The sequence below is a fragment of the Danio rerio genome, chromosome 18 (assembly GCF_052040795.2).
Source record: "Danio rerio strain M-AB ecotype USA chromosome 18, GRCz13ab, whole genome shotgun sequence".
NCBI lineage: Eukaryota > Metazoa > Chordata > Actinopteri > Cypriniformes > Danionidae > Danio > Danio rerio.
The window spans coordinates 34,674,523-34,699,820 of NC_141038.1; the positions used below are offsets into that span (position 1 = coordinate 34,674,523).

The 25,298-nt window shown below is 41.0% G+C and overlaps 2 protein-coding genes across 7 annotated transcripts in view; one reads left to right on the forward strand and one right to left on the reverse strand.

Annotated features, from left to right (window-relative positions):
• Positions 1–25,298, forward strand: part of dhx36 (DEAH (Asp-Glu-Ala-His) box polypeptide 36) — a 237,013-nt gene that overhangs the window by 83,175 nt on the left and 128,540 nt on the right. For 4 of the 5 annotated variants that reach the window (XM_087292499.1, XM_087292498.1, XM_087292500.1 and 1 more), the window contains 2 exons: positions 19,726–19,866; positions 20,193–20,298. In XM_087292499.1, the coding sequence (XP_087148625.1) occupies positions 19,726–19,866; positions 20,193–20,298 (247 nt within the window). Of the gene's footprint in view, positions 1–1,297; positions 5,195–5,468; positions 5,564–19,725; positions 19,867–20,192; positions 20,299–25,298 lie in introns of those variants that run through there. The other variant, XM_087292501.1, reaches the window with a different exon arrangement.
• Positions 1–25,298, reverse strand: part of LOC137488299 (uncharacterized) — a 49,734-nt gene that overhangs the window by 13,380 nt on the left and 11,056 nt on the right. The gene's annotated exons all lie outside the window — the stretch shown is intronic.

Sequence of the window (25,298 nt, forward strand, 5' to 3'; positions counted from 1 at the left end):
CACAACAGGAAAAAAAAACTGCGTTAAGTGCTTTAATTTTTTTAACGCGTTAAATATTTCAAATTAATCGCATGCGTTAACGTGTTAATTTTGACAGCGCTAATATATATATATATATATATATATATATATATATATATATATATATATATATATATATATTGTCACAACAATAGACGAAAAGGATCCAATTGCAAGTGTTTATTAACTGAAAATAAAAACAAAGGATATCAATGGAGTGAACTGGATACAAGAAAGTTCAGAACGAGAGCCACGGGTCACAATGAAGACATCAATGAACAACGAAGGATTCTGGAAAACAACAGACAGAAACAAGACAAACAACGGACTGATAACCAGAACACACCACATGAGGAAATATATAGCCAGGCAAATAAGGACCAGCTGGAAGATGATTAAGTCAGCTGATGACATCAGCTGATCCAAAAGCACGCTGTCAACATAAAAGGTAAACAAACACACACCCTCACACATGACAACACACAAGGCAAGATACATAACATACAGGAGGAACACACAGATCCATAAACAGTGACAGTACCCTCTCTCCTAAGAGCGCCTCTTGGCGCTCACAGAAGAGCTTACCTGGCGATTGTAATCATCGATGAGAGAATGATCCAATATGTCCCTTGCAGGAACCCAACTCCTCTCCTCTGGACCGTAACCCTCCCAGTCCACCAAGTACTGGAATCCTCGTCCCCTCCGTCTCGAGTCCAGAATGCGCTTAACCGAATAAACCGTCTCCCCCTCTACGAGACGCGGCGGGGGGGGGGGAACCGGAGTAGGCGGATTAATGGCCGTATGAAAAACGGGCTTCAATTTAGAGACATGAAAAACGGGATGAATTCTCCTGTATGCTGGAGGAAGTTTGAGGTGGACTGCCACTGGACTAATGATTTTAGTGACAGAAAACGGGCCAAAGAATTTAGGTGCACGTTTATTACATACGGTGCGGAGAGGAATATTTCTAGATGAAAGCCACACTTTTTGACCGACAACGTAAACGGGAGGCTTAGACCGGTGGCGGTCGGCTTTAGCCTTGGTGCGCAAACCTACTTGAAGGAGGGTCTGTCTGGCCCTGTTCCAAGTACGTCGACACCTCTGGACAAAGGCGTGGGCGGAGGGAACCGCGACTTCAGATTCCAGACTGGGAAATGCAGGTGGCTGGTACCCTAGACTACACTCAAACGGAGAGAGGCCCGTGGCAGACACTGGTAATGAGTTATGTGCGTACTCAACCCATGAGAGCTGCTGGCTCCAGGAGGATGGATTCTGAGAGACTAAACATCGTAACATACGTTCAAGATCTTGGTTGGCTCTCTCTGTTTGACCGTTACTCTGAGGGTGGAAACCAGAAGAAAGACTTACAGTCGCCCCCATTAAATGACAAAACTCTCTCCAAAATTTAGAGATGAACTGAGGCCCCCTGTCAGAAACCACATTTGTCGGGAGGCCATGAATACGAAAGACATGGTCAATGACAGCAGCCGCTGTCTCTCTGGCTGATGGTAATTTGGGCAGAGGGATAAAGTGAGTGGCTTTCGAAAACTGGTCCACTACGGTCAAAATCACCGTATTCCCGTTGGAGGGGGGGAGACCCGTAACGAAATCTAGCGCAATATGGGACCAGGGTCTCGATGGCACTGACAGCGGCTGAAGAAGTCCAGCGGGAGGGCGATTGGAAGTCTTAGAAACAGCACAAACTGAGCAAGCCAACACAAATTCCCTTATGTCACGAGCCATAAGTGGCCACCAGAATCGTTGTTTGACTAGAGACAAGGTACGACTCACCCCAGGATGACAGGCCAACTTGGAAGAGTGACCCCAACGTATGACGTCAGACCGTAAATCCTCTGGCACAAATAAACGACCCGGTGGGCATCCAGGCGGAGGCGTTACCCCTTCTAAGGCCATGCGGACCCTTGACTCAATCTCCCAGGTGACAGCAGAGATAAAAAGTCTGCGTGGCACAATGGCTTCAGGAGATGATGCATGCTCGGAGTGATCAAAAATTCGAGAAAGTGCGTCAGGTTTAACATTCTTGGAACCTGGTCGGTACGAGATGGAAAAATCGAATCGTCCGAAAAATAAAGCCCACCGTGCCTGCCTAGAGTTCAATCTTTTGGCGGATTGGATGTACTCCAGATTTTTATGATCGGTCCAAACGATAAAGGGAACCCCCGAACCCTCTAGCCAATGACGCCACTCTTCCAACGCAAGCTTGACAGCCAACAGCTCTCGATTACCAATATCATAATTTCGTTCTGCATTGTTGAGACGATGAGAAAAATACGCGCAAGGATGCATCTTGTTGTCCGAGGAAGAGCGCTGGGACAGGATAGCACCGACCCCCACCTCTGATGCGTCAACCTCCACCACGAACTGCCGTGATGGATCAGGGGCAATGAGAATGGGGGCTGAAACAAAGCAGCTTTTCAGTCGGTCGAATGCAACTTGTGCTGCATTGGACCACCTGAACGGAGTCTTGATGGAGGTTAAGGCAGTCAGAGGCGCGGCGAGCTGGCTGAAGTTGCGAATGAAACGCCGGTAAAAATTGGCAAAACCAAGAAACCTCTGCAGGGCCTTGCGGGAGTCTGGGGTTGGCCAATTTACCACAGCCTGAACTTTCTCTGGATCCATGCGCATCCCCTCGACCGACACGATATGTCCCAGAAATGGAACAGACTGTGCATGGAATACGCATTTCTCCGCCTTGACATAAAGCCCATTCTCTAGCAGCCTCTGAAGCACTCGCCTGACATGTTGAATATGTTCCTGGAGAGAATGAGAAAATATCAGTATGTCATCCAGGTAAACATAAATGAACTGATCTAGCATATCTCTCAACACATCATTAACGAATGCTTGGAAGACTGCAGGGGCATTGGACAGACCGAAAGGAAGAACGCAATACTCAAAGTGCCCCCTGGGGGTATTAAATGCAGTCTTCCATTCATCGCCCTCTCGAATACGGACCAAATGGTAAGCGTTGCGGAGATCTAATTTTTTGAAAAAGGACGACCCCTGCAGACGTTCGAAAGCAGAAGACATCAGCGGCAAAGGATAAGTATTCTTCACCGTGATAGCGTTCAGTCCTCGATAGTCAATACAAGGACGGAGGGAGCCATCTTTCTTTTTCACAAAAAAAAACCCCGCCCCTGCTGGTGATGAAGAAGGACGGATGATCTTAGCTGCTAGAGAATCAGAAATATATTTCTCCATGGCCTCCCTCTCTGGGGCAGAGAGCGAATAAAGTTTGCCTTTAGGCGGAGACGTACCTGGCAATAACTCTATAGCACAGTCATAGGGACGATGTGGAGGCAGAGAAGCAGCTCGAGACTTACTGAACACTCTCTTCAGGTCGAGGTACTCACTGGGCACGTTTGACAGATCCATGTGTTCCTCCTGAAAAACAGAACGAGACACAGAAGAACAGGCAGACAACAGACACGTAGCATGACAGCTCTCACTCCAAGAAATTATTGATTCCTGCCTCCAATTAATATGTGGATTGTGCATTACCAGCCATGGATGCCCAAGGACCACTGGAGTGACAGGGGCTTCTGTTAAAAAAAAAAGAATAATTTCAGTGTGGTTACCAGATGTGATCAATCTTATAGGACCAGTGAAATGAGTAATGGAAGGAAGAGAGGACCCATTGAGAGCATGAACAGATATAGGTTGCGAGAGAGAAATTACAGGAAGTCCAAGTCTTTGAACTAAATCAGAGTCAATAAAATTTCCCTCCGCACCAGAGTCAATAAGTGCTTTAGTAATAAAATTCCCAGATGACCACTCCAACTTAACCTTCAAAAGTGTGGCTGCAAGAGAGGATTTGTCCAAAGATACCCCACCCGTCAGTAACCTCTTACCTACTGACGGGCTCTGGCTTTTACGGGACAATGAGCCGCGATGTGATTCGCACCAGCGCAGTACAAACACAGCCCCTCGCTGCGGCGTCTGCGCTTCTCCTCCAGCGACAGCCTAGAGCGGCCCATCTGCATGGGTTCAGGTTCCAAGAGGGGCGTGTCCACTGGACCCGGAAAAACAGTAGCAGCCGGAAGAGGGGAGTTCTCCAAGGCGTGTGTGTGTCGCGTGTGTCTCTCACGGAGCCGAAGACGAGAATCCACGCTGATGGCTAAATCAATGAGTCCATCCAGGGTTTTAGGAAGATCCATAGCAAAGATCTCGTCTTTTACACGGTCTGCTAGCCCGTGGAGAAAGACGTCCCACTGTGCCTGAGCGTTCCACTCACTCTCCGCCGCCAGGGTGCGAAACTCAATGGAGTAGTCAGCAACACTCCGTTGCCCCTGCTGCAACTCCGTGAGCATCCAGGCCGCCTCTCTGCCCGCCGCGGCTCGATCGAAAACCTTTTTCAGTTCCTCCGAAAAGGCTTTAAATGTTGAACGACATGGGAGTTTCTTCTCCCACACAGCTGTTCCCCAAAGCGCCGCTCTTCCAGTGAGAAGCGTGATGGCAAACGCTACTTTCGATTCCTCCGTGGGAAAGGAGGAAGGCTGCCAGGAGAAGTACAGCGAGCGTTTCGCCAAAAAGGCACGACACAACTCCGGTTCTCCGGAGTAGTAGGCTGGAGGTGGAAGGCGAGGTTCGGTAGATCGAGCAGCTTGATCAGACACGGACACTACCGGTGGACTAATGTTAGCTGCAACAGGCTGCTGGACCACCCCAGCAGTATGAAGACTTTGCAGCTGTGTGGTGAGTTCAGACACCTTATTTACCAAGGCTTGGATAGCGCGACTGGTGTTGTTCATCTGCTCATCTTGCCTGTCCATGCGTGTGGTGGCCTGCGTAACAAACTCCTGCAAGCCGGGGATACTCGCTGGATCCATGTGTGATCAGTCCGTTCTGTCACGACAATAGACGAAAAGGATCCAATTGCAAGTGTTTATTAACTGAAAATGAAACAAAGGATATCAATGGAGTGAACTGGATATAAGAAAGTTCAGAACGAGAGCCACGGGTCACAATGAAGACATCAATGAACAACGAAGGATTCTGGAAAACAACAGACAGAAACAAGACAAACAACGGACTGATAACCAGAACACACCACATGAGGAAATATATAGCCAGGCAAATAAGGACCAGCTGGAAGATGATTAAGTCAGCTGATGACATCAGCTGATCCAAAAGCACGCTGTCAACATAAAAGGTAAACAAACACACACCCTCACACATGACAACACACAAGGCAAGATACATAACATACAGGAGGAACACACAGATCCATAAACAGTGACATATATATATTAAAGTTGATAAAATTTAAATATGTTTAAAATCTGTTTAAAACTAAACATCCTAATGTCGTTCATTATGCAAATATCAAGCTGAAGCAAATTTGTGAAGCACGCGTATTTGTATGTGAAACCTAATACATTTTAAAGCAGTATCATTTCTTTCTTCATTCTTCATTTCATTTCAAGGCCTCAAACAACGTGAGCTACCCTGTGTCCTGACATACAAAAACATCCCATTGGCTGGCTCTAGCCAATAAACTGGCTTTGCTGCTCTTTTACTGGTATGTACATATCCAAAGAAATAATGATATTTAACAAAAATCTTTTCAGAAAATAGTTGAAATAAACCCTGAATAATAAAATAATCGTAATTGGTCAGGCATCAGCCAAAAAACACCTTTACACCTGCGACCCCCCTCCCCCACCCCACCCCGCGCTGCTCGCACCTCAGCATCTACTAGTGCACAAATGAGCTGCTCGCACCTCAGCATCTACTAGTGCACAAATGAGTTCTGCCACAGAGATCATGGGAGATGTGTAGCAAAAGTCAGAGCTCGAGAGATTTTTTTAGTTGAACTAACGAATCTGAGAGGTTGGGAGTGCGGACCTGTTGTTGTAGAGCGAAGATGCAATCAAATTTGCCGTGCACACGTGTGTCTCTCATTTTGTATTTGTGAACGACACTTTACAAATACACAACTATTAATCTGCAGCTTCCAATTCAAAACACAAGTGTGTTGATTATTGTGTGTGTGTGCAAATCAAGGGATTCAGCTGTTCACATCAGAGCTGTGAGTGTACATTTCAACCTACACATACATATATTATTATCCCAAGTGCTCACATTTAGATTTGCAAGCTCTCGAGTTTTGCTATTGATTTACCTTCATACAACAGCTCCTGGCAATATGATGTCAATGCAACTGTACACACAGCCCTCTCAGTCTGTACCAGAAGTATCTGTCAGAGTGACAGCATGACTGGACGCATGTTTCAAGAGCACCCAGGTCCATAGAAGGCTATGGTTCGTAGAAGGCTATAGATTTTTTAACTAAAACTTAGGTGATGGTCACCTGGTGCATCTCCATGCACCATGCCCATCTGGGGATTTGATTGTGAAGCCAGTGCAGCAGTGGTCTTATATAACCAATGTGAGTGGCATAATAGAGGCTGCAATTGTCTTATGCACCAGGAGCCTCTGAAAAAAATCAGTGAGACCACTCTAACCTGCTGAATTGTAGCCTGCTATTGGTAAGGCACACTTTAATGAAGACCAAGTCCAGCTCCATCTCGAGATAAGGGAAGTTATGCTTAAGGGAGAGCTCCACTCTCCATCTCAGCTGGAGGGACTGACTCTTTTTGGATACCATCGGTTGCATGCTGCACGCTGCATTCATCTGAAAGAGGAATCACCGGCCCTCCACCAGGGAAAAAAAGTCCTTTCTTCAGGTGGCCCACCTCAGGTTCACTTAAAGGTCCGTTTACTGGAATGGACTGTGACCTGGGATGGGAGAGTTTTCTTTCTGTGGGGGGCTGGGTGCGATCACTAGTTAGTGCAATGGACTGTGGCGCCAAAGTGGATCTTTGAGCTGCAGTAAGGATGCTTTCGGCGAGGAGCAGCCAGAACAGATGGACACGGCAGGGGAGCAGTCTTCTGAGCCCATCAGAAGATGACCTGCCCCATCGCGTTCGGCTGATCTTCACCGCAGAGGATTCCTGGATAAAGTCCCCAAATGTGTCGTCAAATAGGCCTGCTTGGGACTGAGGACACCAAATGATGATATATTTTTGGTGTAATTTTGTCCCATTCTTGCTGCAAACAACCATTTTACACTTAAAAAGTTTCCTTTAGTATAGTAAATAAAGTATACATGGGTCCAATTTACTGATAAATTAGGAAAACTGCAGTTTATAATTTTAAAATCAATCTTAAGACAGCAGATTATTAGTAGACCATTTTAATATTTACACTCCTTTTAGAACAAAGACATCTTCCATCAGTGTTCATATTTATGATTTTTTTTTTTTTTTGATAGTGATTCTCAAATGTATTGATAAAGGAACAGTTCATGTAACATCACATGCATTAGTGTGATTTAAATGGCACATCTGAGAGGAACACCTTAAAGTGGTCACCTTGACACCCTCACTGACAGTATCACTGAGATACTTCACTCGCAGAAGCAGGAGATTGAAAACAAAGGAAGCACCATTTTTAAAAACACAGCTGAGACATTACACTGTAATAAAATATACATATAGTAACAAGGCATAGTCGACCCGAACTCAAACAAGCTTTGTCGTCATCTACAGCCACAAAGCCAAGAAAACTAAATCTGCCATGTCCTGGTATTGTTTTACGAGCCCGTCTTAAAGTGCGAGCAGTTTCTCTTTTTCCAAAGAGCTCCCTGGGTGGTGATATTTGAAATAATAAACTTCATCATATTAATAACGTGCTTGTGATCATTAAAGCGCTCTGATTTCCAATCCATTTAGAAAGAGACAAACATGAGAGTGAAGCATGTAAAATCAAAGGAGAAGCCGGAAAAAATAGCAAAGAATGCTTCTGCAACCTAAACTATGAACAAATTGCCACCTAAATTACACTTTCAGTATTGATTGTACAGATAAGATCAATACATCAATCGAATCTGTTAGGTGTCTACTTTTAAATGTGCACACTCACAACAAAAACAAATGTGTTTGCTTTTGCAAAACAAGGATAATAAACAGTGTAGGCATTCTGTCTTTTCTCTCTTCGTGAACTGTTTTTAGAAACGCGTAAGATGCGCTGAAACTCCGCGAAAATAAAACACCCAGAGATGAGACATATTTTTATAAAGCTTGAAGTGTCTACTTTTAAACGCAGCTATGCATGTTAAAAACAAATATTGTTTGATAAAGTAATCAGTATGAAACCAAAACTATGTCTAGCTTCTCAGTCTGAGCTCATTAGAGTTAATGCGACCACGCCCACAAAGCTTTGACATTACATATAGCCTGCATGAGAAGCACGCAACAGTAGACTGTGTTAGGAAAAACACGTCATAAAAATGAAATGAAACTAAGCAAATAGTCGACAAAGAAACATGTGAGCTGTTTCTAAAGAAAGCTTGATATGTCTACTTTTGCATTAACCAATTCAAGTCGAAAACAAATAATCTCCTTACATGTAATGAAAGTCAGGACTGGTACTGATTCTCCTGTCACCTCATTACAGCGAATGTGATCCCGCCCGCAGTGAAGGCGCAGTTCATATGGAAATTAACTGAGGTGAGCCAGCCAGATGATAATGTACACGCTCCCCGAGACATGGCATCAAACGACAAGCTTTATTATAGTTGCTTATTTTTGTTTGAACGATGGCACGCTACACGGGTGAAAAAGCACAGTACTAAACAGCGACAAAGAATTTACCTTCTCAGAGAAAGAGCGCAACTCTGATGACGAGTGCATGCATTTTGAAGAACGTCTAGACCCAGCAAAGGACAGAATTCCTGTCGATAAGTCTTTTATTCTAACCTTTATGATTCATATGAATATATGAATATATATATATATATATATATATATATATATATATATATATATATATATATATATATATATATATATATGTATATTATAAAATAAATACTTGTTTACAATACAGTTGCTGTTCTGTTTAAAATTCCGATGTGGTTCCTATGAGTTTATTAGGTTTACTAGTATCAAGTTATTTTGTGTGATAGTTAAATATATTTTTAAAAAAAACTGCGAACAAAAAAATATATAAATAAACTTATTTTTTTCTTAGATTCTTTCTTGAAACTCTTAGTCACATACCTGTCTGATGGCTCATTATGCAGCTCATTATGCAGGTCTTTGTCTTCTCAGGTGTGACTCACTGCATAGTAATGATAGTTTACGCCTTCCCACATAAACCATTTTCAAACAGAAAGTGACTTAGAAATTTTAATTCATTGTATTGTTTTCTGTGAGCAAGTAAACAAGACGATTCTCACATAATTTTGAAGCAAAAACACTAGACTACCAGATCCAGTTCTCAAAAGTCTTGTGCACAAATGTTCTCTGTGTGTTTCACGGCCTTGTTTCAGTGACTTCAAAATTTTTGTTTTTCACTAACCTCGCATAAATATTTCTTTCTCAAAAACACAAACACATACAAACATACTGCTTAGGTATTATTGTATCCCAACTTGTGCTGTTTAAAGTGTTATCACACTTTAGCCATTAATATGTTTTTAAGATACTGAAAACAACACAAATGTGTTCCTGGGAAAGAAGGCAGCATATTGTGCTCCAAAATCTCTATGGACATTTCAGCATCAATGGTGCCATGCCAGAAGTGCAAGTTACTTGCCAAGGGCACTAACACAAGGAAACAGTTCAATTTAATTCAATTCACCTTTATTTGTATAGCGCTTTTACAATGTAGATTGTGTCAAAGCAGCTTCACATAGAAGATCGTAGTAAATTGAAACTGTAGTTTAGTTTTCAGAGTTTAAGTTCAGTTCAGTTTACCTCAGTTCAGTGTGGTTGAATTGTCACTACTGAGAGTCCAAACACTGAAGAGCTCAGCCCAGCTCTACAGATCCAGAACCATGCAAGCCAGTGGCGATGAATGTCTGGATGATCCTTTTCTTTTTTTTTTGATCCAGAGCAAGCAGCATCCATTTCTTCTAACAAACACCCAAAATGCTAGTTAATCTAACCACAGCACACATTTCTATTGTGTGCTGGTTCATCTTATGCCTCCAAGCCCAGGGTAGTCAACACCTTTTCTTAACACTGTCACATTCTTTGGTCACTGTACAGTTTTCACTGGCATTTGTAAATGTAACTACGCATTGACAAAGGTTTGCCAATATAGTCCTGAGCCGATGTGTTGATATCTTGATGATTCTTGATGCAGTGCTACCTGAGGGATCAGAGATCCCAATTGTTCAGATTAGGTTTACGCCCTTTTCTTTTACTCACTGTAATTCCTCGTTTTTAAATGTTTTTTTATATATATATACTCAGTGAACTAGGTAGAGTTCTCTGTCTTTACAGAATATAATACCAAGATCTTTACTTAATACTTCACTAACGGCGAGGATGGCTGGTGTAGTGAATTAGCTCAAAGGGAAGAAGAAGATTCATTTGAACAGGGTTTTAAAAGAATTGAGTATTTAAGTTAGAAAAAATCAATTGTCCAGCCATTGTTCTAAACGGACAGTTTAATTTAACTACATCTATTGCTATCAAAATAAAACCCATTTATGTTAAGCAGGGTAGCAAGATTGAAGTAGAAGACATTAGATTCATAAATATGCAAAGGCACCTTATTTATACAAAATGACACTTTATTGACTAATCTAACAGAATCTAACACAAACACACATTCATACAAGTGTAGAGAAGAGTAAAAAAGTAAAATAAGAATTTGAGATAATGAAATGATGGAAAATCTTGGATTTTGTTATACCAAACTAAGGCCCCGTTTACACTAGTGCGTTTTAGTTTTAAAACGGCGTTTTAGAATGAAAACGATCCGCGTCCACACTCGCGTTTTACCCAGCGTTTCTGAACAGCTCTCCGTCCACACCAAAACGCTGAAAACGCACATCACGTGACCACACAGACACTCTCGGGCAAGCGCTGCAGCTCATCTACCCAGATGAGAGCTCTGCTAGTCGGAATTCTCATCAAGCATCTATCGCTGGATCTAATATCTCACTATATTTATTAAACGGGATATTTCATTCATCTTGTTGTCTTTATCTAACGACATATTCCCTGACTTTGGTCATTAGAATCTTACTTTTTCTCAGGTAACGTGTTTTGGCTGAGCGCAAAGATAAGTTAATGATTGATGAAACCACGTAGCCTATTATGTATATTGACTGATCGCTTGCCTTTATTTCCTATAATGTAAAAACTTATTGTATGTTATACTTTCATAATGGCCATTATCGATTATTAAAACTGATATTCAGCAAAAGAGAGGGTGTGTTTCTTATTTTCACTGAAATTGAAAGGAGGCAGTTGTTATCGGCTCCGTTTTGTTATAAATATCCACACAGTGAAGATGATGCTCATTATGCTGCACGACGCCTGAACATTTCTGCTGTCTGTTTAGTTGTTAATATTAAAATGAAAATAGGCAGTTCCTTAAATCATGTATACAATTTATTGTTGAGAAAGTGAAACAACGTAGCCAGGGTGATGTGAATGAAGTTATAAAGTACACTATTCCCTTTGAAGATTTACCCGTGTCCTCGGTATAGTCTGTTTTCCATATCAAACTGAGAAGAAGAGACTGCAGCCTTGATCAAACATGCGAAGTCTGAACTTACACGGAGAAAATGCAGGACTGAACTGTGTGTGTTAGGCTACTTAATATTCAGGAAAAGCCCCAATCAGAGAGGCGAATGTCAGCAGCCCCGCCTCCGTTTTCAGATGTCTCCGTTTTCCATCATCCACACTGAGACGGAGCAGCAGCGTTTCAGAATGAAAACGGCCTCTCCAGCGTTTTCGAAATGCTCCGTTTTCGGCGCTCGAGAACTCCGGCGTAGTGTGGACGGTTGGCGTAACCGTAGCAAAACTTATGCGTTTTCAAACTAAAACGCATTAGTGTAAACGGGGCCTAAGTGAACCAAAAATAATCAATTTAATCTTTTTATGGTCTCTTTAGGGTTGCATTTAGTTTACACCAGTTCAGATGGAAGTGTTACTTGCGTTCCTTTTGTGATGTGAAGAAACTCCCTCTGTTGAGCACATGGCTGACTGGTTATTCTTTGTCCTCGCGAGGCTTGGAGTGGGGTGGAGTCAGTTGTTTCAAGTTTAAAGCGGCAATAGGGCGAATCGTGATGACTACTGGTTTGTGGTGCACTGAATTTAACTTGACTCTCGACAGAAAATAAAGAAAAAAATGGTATCAGAGATGTGAATATCTGAGCTGTGCGATAAACCCATTTTGTCTGGGTCCCTGTCTGCTCTGGTCTGTCGGCTTATAGAGTCTCTCTCGGGTCCTGGGTTCTCTGGCCTGAGGTTTTTCGGTTCCTGGGGTTTCTGCTTTCTTGGAGGTTTCTCTGTTTCTGGGTGGTGGCCTTACGCCCCATTCACACGGGGCATCAGCGTCAACGCTTTCCATTCACTTTGAATAGGTGACGTCAGGCTTTGCCGAACTGCATTGTGGATCCATCGGCGCCGCTTCAGAAGCGTTGCTCGCTGCAGAAGTTGGGACTAGCTCAACTATTCAAGTGCTGTATGCAAATACACCAGCTCAGATAGTGGCCTATTGCTGACTGAATTTCATTGGCTGACGCTTCTATGACGATTGATTAAGACCCAACTTCAGACACGCCTTCAGTCAAGCGTTGACGCTGAAGCCCCGTGTGAATGGGGCGTTAGGCACAAGCTTCTACAAGGATGGTTGGTACCCACCCTCCAGGGCCAAGTTGACCAATCTGAACTTACCTGAGGCATGTTTTATAGTCCTTTGTTCAGAAGTGTAGTGATTTGCATATTTATTTTGATGTAAACTGAAGCAGAAAATTTCATGTTTCTTTAAATGTTAATATGATGCACACATATTAAGATGAAATGTAAGCTATTGTTCAGTACACCAAATAAGCTTTGCAGGGACTTCAAACATGTACTGTGTGAGCTTGTTTAGCTGTGGTAGAGTTAAACATTGATTGCAGAAGTATTTAAATCATAATATTAATACAGGAGCAAGGGAATAGTTACAAAACACCTGATTACACATAAATAGAGAATAAAAGTTTACATCAAAACATCAGTCTTAGGCCCCGTTTACACTAATGTGTTTTTGTTTTAAAATGCTTAAGTTTTGCAACAGTTATGCCATCCGTCCACACTACGCCGGAGTTTTCGAGCACCGAAAACGGTGCATTTTGGAAACGCTGGAGAGGCCCTTTTCATTCTAAAACGCGGCTGCTCCGTCTTAGTGTGGATGGGGGAAAACAGAGACATCTGAAAACAGAGGCTGGGCTGCTGACATTTGCTGATTGGGGCTTTTAATCAATATTAAGTAGCCTAACGTTACACACAGTTCAGTCCTGCATCCTTGTAAGTTCAGACTACACAAGTTTAATCAAGGCTGCAGTCTCCCCCTCCTCAGTTTGATATGGAAAACAGACTACCGAGGACATGGGTAAATCTTTAAAGGGAACAGTGTACTTTATAACTTAATTCACATCAACCCTGGCTACGTTGTTTTACTTTCTCAACAATACAATGAAAACATGATTTAAGGAATTGCCTATTTTCATTTTGATTATAGCAACTTAGCACGATGCCTCAACATTTCTGCTGTCTTTTGTGTATATATGAGCATCATTTTCACTGTGTGGATATTTATAACATTCAAGAGTTCACACTTAGATATTGTTTGACAACATGTTAGCTCATTAGCAGGTTTGGCATGCTGTCCCGGGAGAGAACCCTGAGCTCGGAGATAGTTGAGCCCAGGGCTCCCGCCTGGTCCATAGAGCATGTGAGGGGAGTACGAGATCAGGATGTTCTCGAGAGCTCCTCAAATGCTTGAGACTCGGGACAGCAGCCGTGTACTCAAAGAAACTCCCCAAAAGGCTTGAAATGCTATATCCGGCTGCTGGATATAGTGTTTTTTTGAAAAGGAAAGGTAAAGGGGGCTCCTGCGGGAGCAAAAGGTGATACAGGCTTCTGCAGGAACCTGAGCAGAGTTGGCGTGGGCTATGAATACTCCTGCGGGGGTCAGAGCCTTGGGGTGGTTGGGGATCCTGCTGGAGAAGTAGAAAGGGGGAAGGGGAAGTGAGGACTCCAGCTGGATAGGGGGGGAAAGGGGGATGAGGTGGGGACAGGGACTCCGAAGGAGTGAATTGCTCAAGGAACACTCCTTACAGAGATAGAGCTGGGAGGTGGCAGCACTATATATAAATAAATAAATAAATAAATAAATAAATAAATAAATAAATATACGTTTGTGCATGATTGGCATAAATTGTATTAAAAAGGCGACATACATTAAAAAAAGAGAATCTTCAAGGGATAAATCCAGTCTGGTCGGGATGAATGATGGATGATAAATGTTTATTAAGTCGCATGGCTAACACTTTAGTGATCACTTTTCTATCAAAATTTTGTAGCGCAATTGGCCTATAACTGGCTGGGTCAGTTTCATCTTTGTTTTTCTTTAAAATAAGAGAAATGTTAGCTTCGTATAAGGTACTGGGCAAAATCTTATCTTTTTTGGAACTATGTATCATCCTAAGGAGCAGAGGGGAGAGAACATTACTAAATTTCTTATAAAACTCAGGGCCGAATCCATCTGGCCCTGCCGCTTTTCCAGATGGAAATGACTTTATGGCAGTATCTATCTCCTCCTTGGTAAAATCAGAGTCTAAATCTGCCCTTGCATTGTCACTAAATTTAGGCATATCAATAGATTTAAAAAAGTCAGTATCAGTGGACTAAATCAGTACTGATGAATCAGTATCAGTGGACGTGTTATTGGAGGTATAAAGCTCTCTTTAGAATTCTTCGAAGCGGGCATTGATATTACTAGGATTAACTAAAAGGGTGCCGTCTTTGGAATTAATACTATGGATGGACCTGGAAGCTTGAATTCCTTTAAGCTGACGTGCTAAAAGCTTACCAGGCTTATCCCGTTTTAAAATATCTTTGCTTCATTTTTAAATAAATATTGTTTGTTTGATGACCCAGAATACAACTATATTCATATTTAAGTTTTATTATTTTATTATAATCTTCAGGCGACGTCGACGTTTGACATGCCAATGTGTGAGTAGGAAGAATACTTTGTATTTCCCGAAGTCGTTTCTTTCTTTCCCTTTTAGAAACAGATTCATAAGAAATAACATACGTATGACTATGAGTTACATATGGCTGCTTTTAAGGTTTCCCATAGTGTGGAGTCGGAGACCTCCCCATTACCATTGGTTTCTATAAAGTCTTTTAGTTTAGTATCAATGTATTCTATGAATTTCTCTTGCTTTAATAAATATGGATTGAGGAGCCAGGAGTAACATTGTTTAGGAAGAGAGAGATCGATAGACATGGTAAGGGGACTGTGATCTGAAATCAATATATTGTGGTATTTGGTATCGTTAACTTGTGGAATTAGCCGAGAATCAGTCTAAAAGTAATCTATTCTACTGTACGATTTATGAACATGTGAGTAATAAGAGTAGTCTCTATCAGTAGGGTGTTTGATTCTCCATATGTCAATCATGTTCCTTGATTTAATCAAATTGTTTAAAACCTGTACTGATGCAATTTTAGGAGGGGGGCTGATAGATAACCTGTGCAAGTAAGGGTCTAAATAGCAATTTAGATCCCCTCCAATAATTACATTATGGTTATCTTCATTCGGGAGCAGGTCAAAAACCTTCTTATAAAAGTTTAGGTGTTCTATATATATTGGCCGTAAATATTTGTAAAAATTATTGGAAATGAATTTATGGTTCCAGAAACCACAATATATCTGCCGAAGGGGTCAGTAATCATGGAAGAAAACTTAAACGGAATGTTTTTCCTAAAAAGAATAGCCACTCCTCGAGCATGAGAGGTGAATGATAATTGATATATCTGAGAGATCCAGCTAAATTTCAGTCTACGTTGCTCTGTCGTTTTAATGTGGGTTTCCTGGAGAAAAATCACATCTGCTGATAGGGATTTAAGATGTCTGGATACATTATCTCTCTTCATAACATGCCCAAGACCTTTGACATTCCAAGAAACTAATTTAACATCTCTGACCCCAATCTGTATCCTACCAGAAGAACTCTGCATACTCAGATAAAAAAAGCTATCAAGATGGGAATATGCTCCGAGTAAGATAGCATAACAACCAGCACCGAAATAATATAATGAATGTGACTAAATGAAAAAAAGTAAAACATATTAGAAAGAACAAACAAACAGATACAAGCCAACAACAGGATCCCAAAACTTATCCCACCCTGCCTAACCAAACTAGACATGATGTTCCCAATTCAAATCTAAGAGGAGCTGCCAGGCAGCTGGCAAATGCCAACATCTCAAGGTAAAGAGAGAAACAAAACAGGGAAAAGCCCATCTCTCGTGCCTCAAAGATGTAAACAATAAAAAGGTGTTACCGTGAAAAAATAAACAAATAAAATAGATAAATAAATAAATAAAGTAAAGCCCAAACAAACGGAAACAAAATAAACAGTTGAGTGAATCAAGTAAATAAAAAATAAAATAATAATAGCAATAATGGTAGTAATGATAATAATAAAACTGTATATGTAATTACAGAAAATAAATAAAATAAAAAAGGTATTAAGGTTACATATTAATAAGTGGAATTCGACTGTTTAATGTCCCGCACATAACACTGGGGAAACCGTTAGAAGTTTTTAATCCTTCTGTTCAATAACACTTTTTAATATGTATTTTTTTCTTTTCTACGAGTTAGTAAAATGTTTGTTTGGCCAAGAAACAGCCTTAATAGTCAGTTCTTAGTTATGTGCGGCATCAAATAGAGCCGACTAAATGTAGAAGATGTCATCAATTGTACTTGAGCTTATTACCCTGGGGTTTTACCGTACTTTACTTTTGCACAAATTTCGTGGCTTTGGCTAGGTCATCGTACACCTCAAGCGCCGCATCTCCATTCTGATGTATTTGCAATCTGGCCGGGTATCTCACTGTGAACTTGATTCCTTTTGTACGTAGCGCTTGCATTACATCCCAAAAGGCATTCCGTTGAGACATGACCTCTGCTGTATAATCATTGAAAATGAAAACCCTTTTGCCCTTATATTCCAGAGGTTGTAGTCTCCCGCGACGCAGAATCAATTCCTTCTGTTGGAAGTGGTGTATACGCGCCAGTATTGTGCGCGGTCTCCCACCCACAGCTGGTTCGGGCTGGAGAGACCGGTGCGCACGGTCCACTTAAACTGGGTGAGGAAAGTGTTCTTCCCCGAGGAGCTGTGGAATCAGCCGGGAGACAAAATCAGTGGGTTTACCTTCTTCCTCGTCTTCCTGTATACCCATGATCTTAATACTGTGTCGTCGTGACCTGGGGCCTTTTGTATCAACGCTGCATATGCACAAAAACTTTGCGTACGGCAGGTTTCACGCTCAGAATCGCTCACGTTTGGATTTACTAACGATGAACTGAACGTGGGAATGTGCGCAGCTCCACGGCAGGTTCTTGGCAGGCGTACGCACATTTTTTGTGCGTGTCTGTTTTATTTCCATTGGTGACTCCTAGAGGCAGTTGTGTTAAATTGCTCTCTACAAAGTGTCTGAGCCTTGCAATGGCAGCTGTATGAGACGGGTTCATCTAGCAGGTATATAAGGTTTCCATACTATACAGTTGACCAGCTAAACATTAAAGCGCAAATTGCAGCGGTCGCCTGTTTTCCCAATGTAATCTGAGCTATCTACTGCACGCACATTGCTATAAAGACACTATCTGAAGATGAATTTGCATACGTGAATCAGAAACATTTCCATTCAATAAATGTGCAAATAAAATATGATGCACAAACTTATTAATGATTCCAACTTGTCTTTCTAGTGATAAATAGTTGGCAAAATCTGATATATAGCAGGGGAAAAAAAGAAGAAAGAGTTCATCAGATGCTGGATTCGAACCGAGTTCATGTTTGAACATGTCAAAACATGTTGACATGTGTTTTATGAGCTGCGCCACTGGACTGTTAAGAGTGCTGCAACATTTTACACCTATAAATCAAACTATTTCTTTTCTAATTCACTCAGTGCGATGTTCAGACCCAACTGTGTTAACCACATCAGCTAAACTCTCCCACTCTATTTTTTTCTTTTGTTGTTAATTCCGGAGAACAAACTTGCAAATAACACTGCTTTTCTCTGGTCTACCTCCGAAAGGAGTGCCTCCAATTCACATTCTGTTCAAAGTTTCTCTTTTTGCTTGCTTTTGCCATTGCTTTTTCGTTGGGTTTTGCCAAAGTAGAGTCATTAGCATATTCATAAGGGGGAGGAGACAGGGAGGGGTTTTGTGCTCGTCCATGTTGCGCTCAGGTTCACGTTCATTCAGATGTACAAAAGAATATGCGTGGGATTCGGCGTACGCAGTGTTTCATACATCTGATTTTTTTTCTGCGTACGCACATTTACAGCTTTGTTTTGTACGCAATGTTTTAGTATGATTTCCACGCAAGTCTTCGTACATGAGGCCCCTGGTCTCCAGATCCATAACTTTGTCCCGAAGTTGCATATTTTGTTTGGATAGTTCAGAGACTTTAGTCTCTAAATCATGCAATCGCGCATCAAAGTCGCTCGCCGCCGTCTCCTGATTTGTCACACGGACATGTAGTTCAGCCTGAGAAGCCACATGTTTCTGGAAGTTGAGTTCAAAAGTATCAAAGCGATCGTTCACACCTTGCAAGATTAACTCAGACATCTCCTTACTTATTTCTTTACATAAGGCATAAGCGGTGTCTGGTAGTATTCCAGACTTTTCAGGTTAGTTGTTAGCCTTAGCATTAGCTCCGGCGACGTCGTCGGCGACTTTTCCTTTCTGCGAGGCACTCGGTTTTGGCATTATCAAGCTTTAGCAGAAGTTTGTGATGTAAGAAAAGCGTAAACACAACTAAAAGTATTAAACTCGAACAAAAACACGGTATTTTAATAGCTTAAATGAGGCCACAGAGAGGAGCCCTAAAAAACGCGTCTATCCCCGAGACATGCGCACTTGCGCCCCCTTTATTGCTTTTTTAATTTCCTTATTAATCTGTTTTTTTTCTCCTCGTTAGTTCGATGTGACTCTTTTAATCATGTTTTAGATTTTTTAACTGTGGCCGTACTCACACTATGTACAGTTGCCTCGAACCGGGCCAAAGCACGCTTGTCCCCCCTCCCGTCTCCCCTAATGGCCCGCACTCACATTACAATCAGGCCTGGGCATGTCTACGTCATCGATGGTGCGCTGTTCAGTAAGCGCTTTCGCTCAGCACAGTGGAGATTTCTCTAGTTATATAGCTTTAGTCCTTTGGTACTTTGGTCCTTTGCGGTGACACGCAGTCAGATATTTCGCCGAACACATCAGCCACTTTTGATGCTCATAATCAATCATAAAGCCCTCAGGCTGCAGGAATTAGGAGGTTTGCTGAGGGTCACAGCTGTTGTGCAGTGAGAATGATTCATAAATCCATATGAAACAGTCCCTTAAAAGTCACGTCTCGCTTTCAGTTTCAGGCTTTGGCGCGTTTTGCACTCAAACACAAGCGCCAAAGCCCAAGTGAACCGCGAGCCCAATTCAGTGCACTCACTCTTCTCAAACGATCCAGGAAACGGGCCTGGGCATGGTAAAGATAGCATAGTGTGAGTAGGCCCTGTGTTGCAGCTCAATAGTCGTGGTATTGAAATTGATCACACTGAATTATGGGGTTGTCTAAATTTTAACTTTGATTCACAGATTCCAGCCACGGTACAAGCAACGTAAACCACATTATAGGAAAAGGAATAATCATGGCTCAAGTGCACGGCCTGAGAAAGGCAAAATAGAGGCCAAATATCATGAGAGCTGGCCCTGCTATGCCCGTACACTTAGAGATCGGTAAGTCTTTTACTTTTTTCTGTTCTAGTTTTCCTAAAAAAAATCATGCTTAATGACAACAATTATTTTATGCTTTGAAATGTACAAACATTCAATTAAATTATATATTTTCCAACTGCACTGTAGTAAGACACATTTGCATCATCATTTGCATTTGCATCATCAGCTAGGTTGACATACACAAGCATTTAATTTCTGTAAAAAATTTATTTACTAGTGAGGCTGATGTTAGAGTTGCTGTTATGTTATCTTTTGAAATGGCAAAATTTAGAATTGACTGTTGCAAACTGTAATGCTGCCTGACCTCTTTCTTATGTGATTGGCAGATTTTCAGACACTACCATTGAAGTGCTGGGTATGATGGATGATGATGACAACATCGATCTGGAGCTTACTGCTGCGCTGATTCGTCACATTGCGGTGAATGAGAATGTGAGTGCTTTTCCTGTGCTCATGTTTCTGTATATATGAGTGGGTTTTTTTGTGTATTGCTGTGGGATTGTTTCTCTCATTCTTAGGCATAAATAATTAAATGAAATAATTTAATAAATAAAAAGTGTGATTACACATCATTAAAAATGAGGAACTTATAGTCTGAAATGGGACACCACTGTTACACTAGCTTTCATCACTAGCTCATACGTCATATGAGATGCGATGATGTCTCTGTTGTGGTATTCACTGAGGAACATGCAAGCACAGTACCTTTTAACAGACTACTCACTCCCAAAGATGCTTTGTGCTGTTTTCTCGGGCAGCTTTCTCTGCAACTGTCACATGGTCACATGGGAGACCACATTGGAAAACTAGGTTTCTGCCAGTAGAGGTAATAGAGAGGCCAGCAGGGGGTGTTCAACCTGTGGTCTGTGCGGGTCCTAATGCCACAGTGTAATGATGGGGACTCTAGGCCCTATCATATACCCAGCGCAATGTGGTGCAAGACGCGACACAATTGTTGTTTGCTAGTTTCAACTTGGCGCAAGAGTCGTTTTGATGTCTTGCGCCACGCTGTTTAAATAGCAATTGCATTCGCGCTTATGTGTGCCCTTCTGGTTCTGGTCTAAAAAGGAAGGCGTTCTGAGGCGCATTGCTGGCCCATTGCTATTTTAAAAAATTATAATAGATTGTTCAAAAGTCCAGAACAAAGCCGGTCTATTGTCCAGCACAAAGTGCGTTAGTTGTGCGCCATACACTGCTTAATACACACAAGTTGTAGAGCAATATGCAAATATCTTTACATATGAAAAATAATTAATTATTAAGGATATATAAGTTATAATAAGAATATAGATAGGATATAAATATAAAGGATTAAAATATTACAAAATATATTTTCTAGCCAACATAAATACAAAAACCACTGCCTTCATGTCTTCTTCATCTCGGGAGGCTTTTTCAGTTCATTCATAACAATTTGCTTTTGTATAATGTTAATAATATTAGCAGTATTATTTATTATGTTCGTATTTATATTTGTTTTGTTAAAAACAAGCTTAGATTTGCCCACCTGTAAGGTTTCACACCATAAGGGGCACAGCATGTGAATTTGGATATAACTCAGTTTTTTGACCACACTTCGTTATTATTGTTCATTTATTTGTTTGCTGGAAATAAGAGCTGAATTTAAAATAAATAGTTTTAAATAGTTTTGAAACAAATATTTGCGCTTAACAAACGAAATTAATTATTTATAGGCTAATTGATGAATGTGCGTACAAGGATTCCCTATCCACAAGAGCGAAAGTGAAAGTTAATAATTTATCTTTCATTCTTGCACTGTAGATGCTCTGTTTAACTGTTCTTGCTAGTGACTTAAGCCTGGTTTATACTTCTGCGTCAACTGACCGGTGTAACCCATGGCGCATGCAACGCCCGTTGCTGTGCATTTATACTTCTGCACGCTGTCTCTGTTGGTCTGCATTACACTTCCGAAATGCTAGTTGGCAGTGAGGTGGTAATGTTCCTCTGTTTCGAGTTTCTTCGCTGCTGTCTTGCTTTTCCTGAATACTTCCTGGATGTACAAGTGGCTCAAACTCGCTCATTTTGAGGCAGGAACCGGCGGACGTGCAACAACTTTAACTATGAGGTAAACACAAAACAAAACTTTCCATCCAGAGCTCCTTCACGGGACTCCACATTTGTAAACGATCGCTCCATTGGGCTCGCGGCATTCGCGCGGCTCTCGTTCCCGCCCAGACTCGTCAGCGCTACCAAGCCTACCAATCTCAGAGCTTGCGCTACGCGTCGTTGCGACATGTAGTTACAATTTTTGAGAGGTGCACGTCAGTGAGGGGCTATGCGTCAACGCCGTAGCATACGCGTGCGTTTGCGGCAGAAGTATAAATCAGCCTTTACACTTACTTTACGTCATGTAAATAGCAAATGCACCATGGCGCGATGCAACTAACTCTTAAAGGGAATGGGAGATGATACTCTGATTGGTTTATTCTCAAAACACACCTATAACTCATTAAGAAAATAAGCTCAACTCTTTTAGACCATATGCCACGGCGCAGAGTAGAATTTTCTGTCCTTATATTAGCAAAAGTGGATTCTAGCACGGCCAGAATGCGTTTGCACCCTACGCTTTGCAATTTGCCCGTGGACAATGAAAATTGAGCCCTCTATCTGTTCAGTGACCACCAATTTTCGGTGCTTACTCTCTTTGGTTGATAAAAATTTCAGGATGTCCTTTTAAAAGGACATTTCTAGGCTCTAAGGGTCATCCTGTAAGGAATGATTTCTAGGTCTCATGCCTTGTCTCTAGGAGTCAAATAACAAAACAATTAGGTCTTGGTGTGATTCTGGAGTTTGATCCAAGTTTCAGTAGTCATGTCATGTCAAATCAGTGAGTAAATCAGCATACTATCATCTCAAAAACATTGCAAGAATATTATGCTTTGTTCCCAGTAAGAAACTTGATGCTTTTATTAACAGCAGGGTGGATTACTGTAATGGACTCCTTACTGGCCTTCACAAAAACGCAGTCAGGGAAGTTTATGTTGTTGATTTTTCATCTTTGATTTTTACATTAGGTAAGTTAGTCCTCTAAACTTTAGTTAGCTGCTTTCTGTTTGTTATTTAAGGCTATACAGTTTTGACATTCAGTTTTTGTTAAAATTCCTATATTTCTATTAAACAAATTCTTATGAATATTGGTTCTAAACTTTATGCTGACTTTTCAACCTGGGGCTGAAAATTGACGCGTGTTCTCCATGTTATCTTTTTTATTAGTTCTAAGTCAATATTATTTACAAAATTTTAGTTTTCTTTGTTACACCCTTTAAATTAAAAATCCTAATTCATCCAGAATGCTGCTGCCAGAATTCTGACCAGAACCAGAAAATCCAAACACACCTGTCCTCAGGTCTTTGCTCTGGCTCCCAGTTACATTTTATAGAATAGATTTTAAAGTATTACTACTTGTCTATAAACCACTAAATGGCCTAGGACCTCAACACAAAACAGACATGTTCACTGAATACAAACCTAACAAATCACTCAGATCATTAGAATCAAGTAAATTAGAAATGTAAAAAGTTAATGTAAAGCAGGGTGGATCAGTAACCTTTTCCCAAAATGTTTTAACTGAAGTGCATTGCCATAAGGCGTGAAGATAGGTGTCTGGGGTGTTTTCTGTGCAATGTAAACATGTCTCTGAGGTGAAACCAATTTTAAATAATTTCTGCTCAGTTAGATGAGATCTGTGTGACGTACTTTACACTGTGTAAGTTGTAAGTCAGCATTTTTAATCATGGAGTATGTAAAATTACATATTTAATGCTTTGTTTATTCTCCACAAATAAACATGTAGCAAATTATAATAATAATGTAGATTAACTTGCACGCATATCCACATTAATAATCGGTGACAAATTATAATGTAGATTAAAGTGCTCGCATATCTACACCATTATTACTTTAGTAAATTAGCTCAAAGTTATTCTTCCCGCGCCTTTCCCGTCGTTATAATGTTGCAAGTTATGATTTAGATTTCAGTGCTCGCGTACCTTCTGGAACATTATATAGCGGACTAGCTTAGCGGAAGGAAGATTCATTTGAAAGGGGGCTTTAAATGAATCGACTCTTTTGATCTGAACAAACAAATCGTTCAGCGACGTTATCAAAATAAAATTTGAGCAGGGTAGCAAGATCAAAGTTTAAGACATTAGATTCATTAATTTACACAGGCACCTTTCTTTATACAAAATTAAACTTTATTGACTAATCTAACAGAAACTAACACCTAACACAAACACACATTCATACAAGCATAGGGTAGAGTAACAAACGGGAAGAGGTTGAGAAGATGTAATGATGGGAAAACCTCAGAGTTTGTAAGCACAAACCAAGCAAACCAAACGTAATCAAATTCAATATAACCCTTCTATTGTCTCATTAGGGTTGAATTTAGTTCACACCAGTTTAGATGTTGGGAGAAAGGTGATGCTTGCGGTCTGTTCGTGATGTCCGAGCTCCCATTGTTGAGCACGTGGTTGACTGGCTGATCCTTTATTCTCCACGAGGCTTGTAGTGTTTGAAGCTGCAGCCGCAAAAGTTTGAATATGTCATGTCCGAGCGCGGTGCGATTAACCCTTTCCGTCTGGGTTTCCGCCTGCTTTCTTGAAGGTTTCAATACTTAGGTTTGTGAGGAAGTGGTAGAGAGTTTTTAAGACAGTTTCAAAACAGAGGCCTTTGGAGCAGAGAGGGGGGTTGCTTTTGGAGCTGGGAGAGAGAGAGGTTGAACAGAGCGGGTGCGAAGAGAGGTCTCAAGAGAGAGTTTGAACAGAGAGAGGGCGTAGCTCTTGGTCCTAAGCATATATAGGGCAGGTTCGGAGCCACCCTCCATGGAAAGTTGAGCAACAAGAAGCTAACTTCCTGGAATAATAAATGTACGGGTCTTTGTCCGGGGCAGAAGAATTTGCATAGGCAAATTTTATGCAAATCGGGACAAAAATGTTAAAGTCTCTTAAAACGTTAATATGTTGCACTAATATTAAAATAAAAATGTCAACGATCGATTTGTACAGCGAGTAAGCTTTTCGAAAAGTCCAAACATGAACTGTATAAGACAGGGGTGTCCAAACTTTTTGCAAAGAGGGCCAAATTTGATAAAGTGAAGATGCACGGGGGCCAATAGTTCCTTCTGATATTTTTTTCACCACAAAAGTTACATTAAAATACACACTGTTATAAAACTATTTTTATTGTCACAATTACCTTTATTTTTCAAATGGCAATATAACCAAATATAAGCCACTCAGGCAGGCATGAACAACTTTAAACACATTTCTGCCTTTCATTCATATCTGGAGAGTCAGATAAAATTTAAAAAACTGTAAAGAATACCTTACATTTCCATATTTGCCTCATGAACATTTTAAACAGTCGTTTTAAGTAATGCAAAGTGGTCTGTTATCATGAAATTTCAA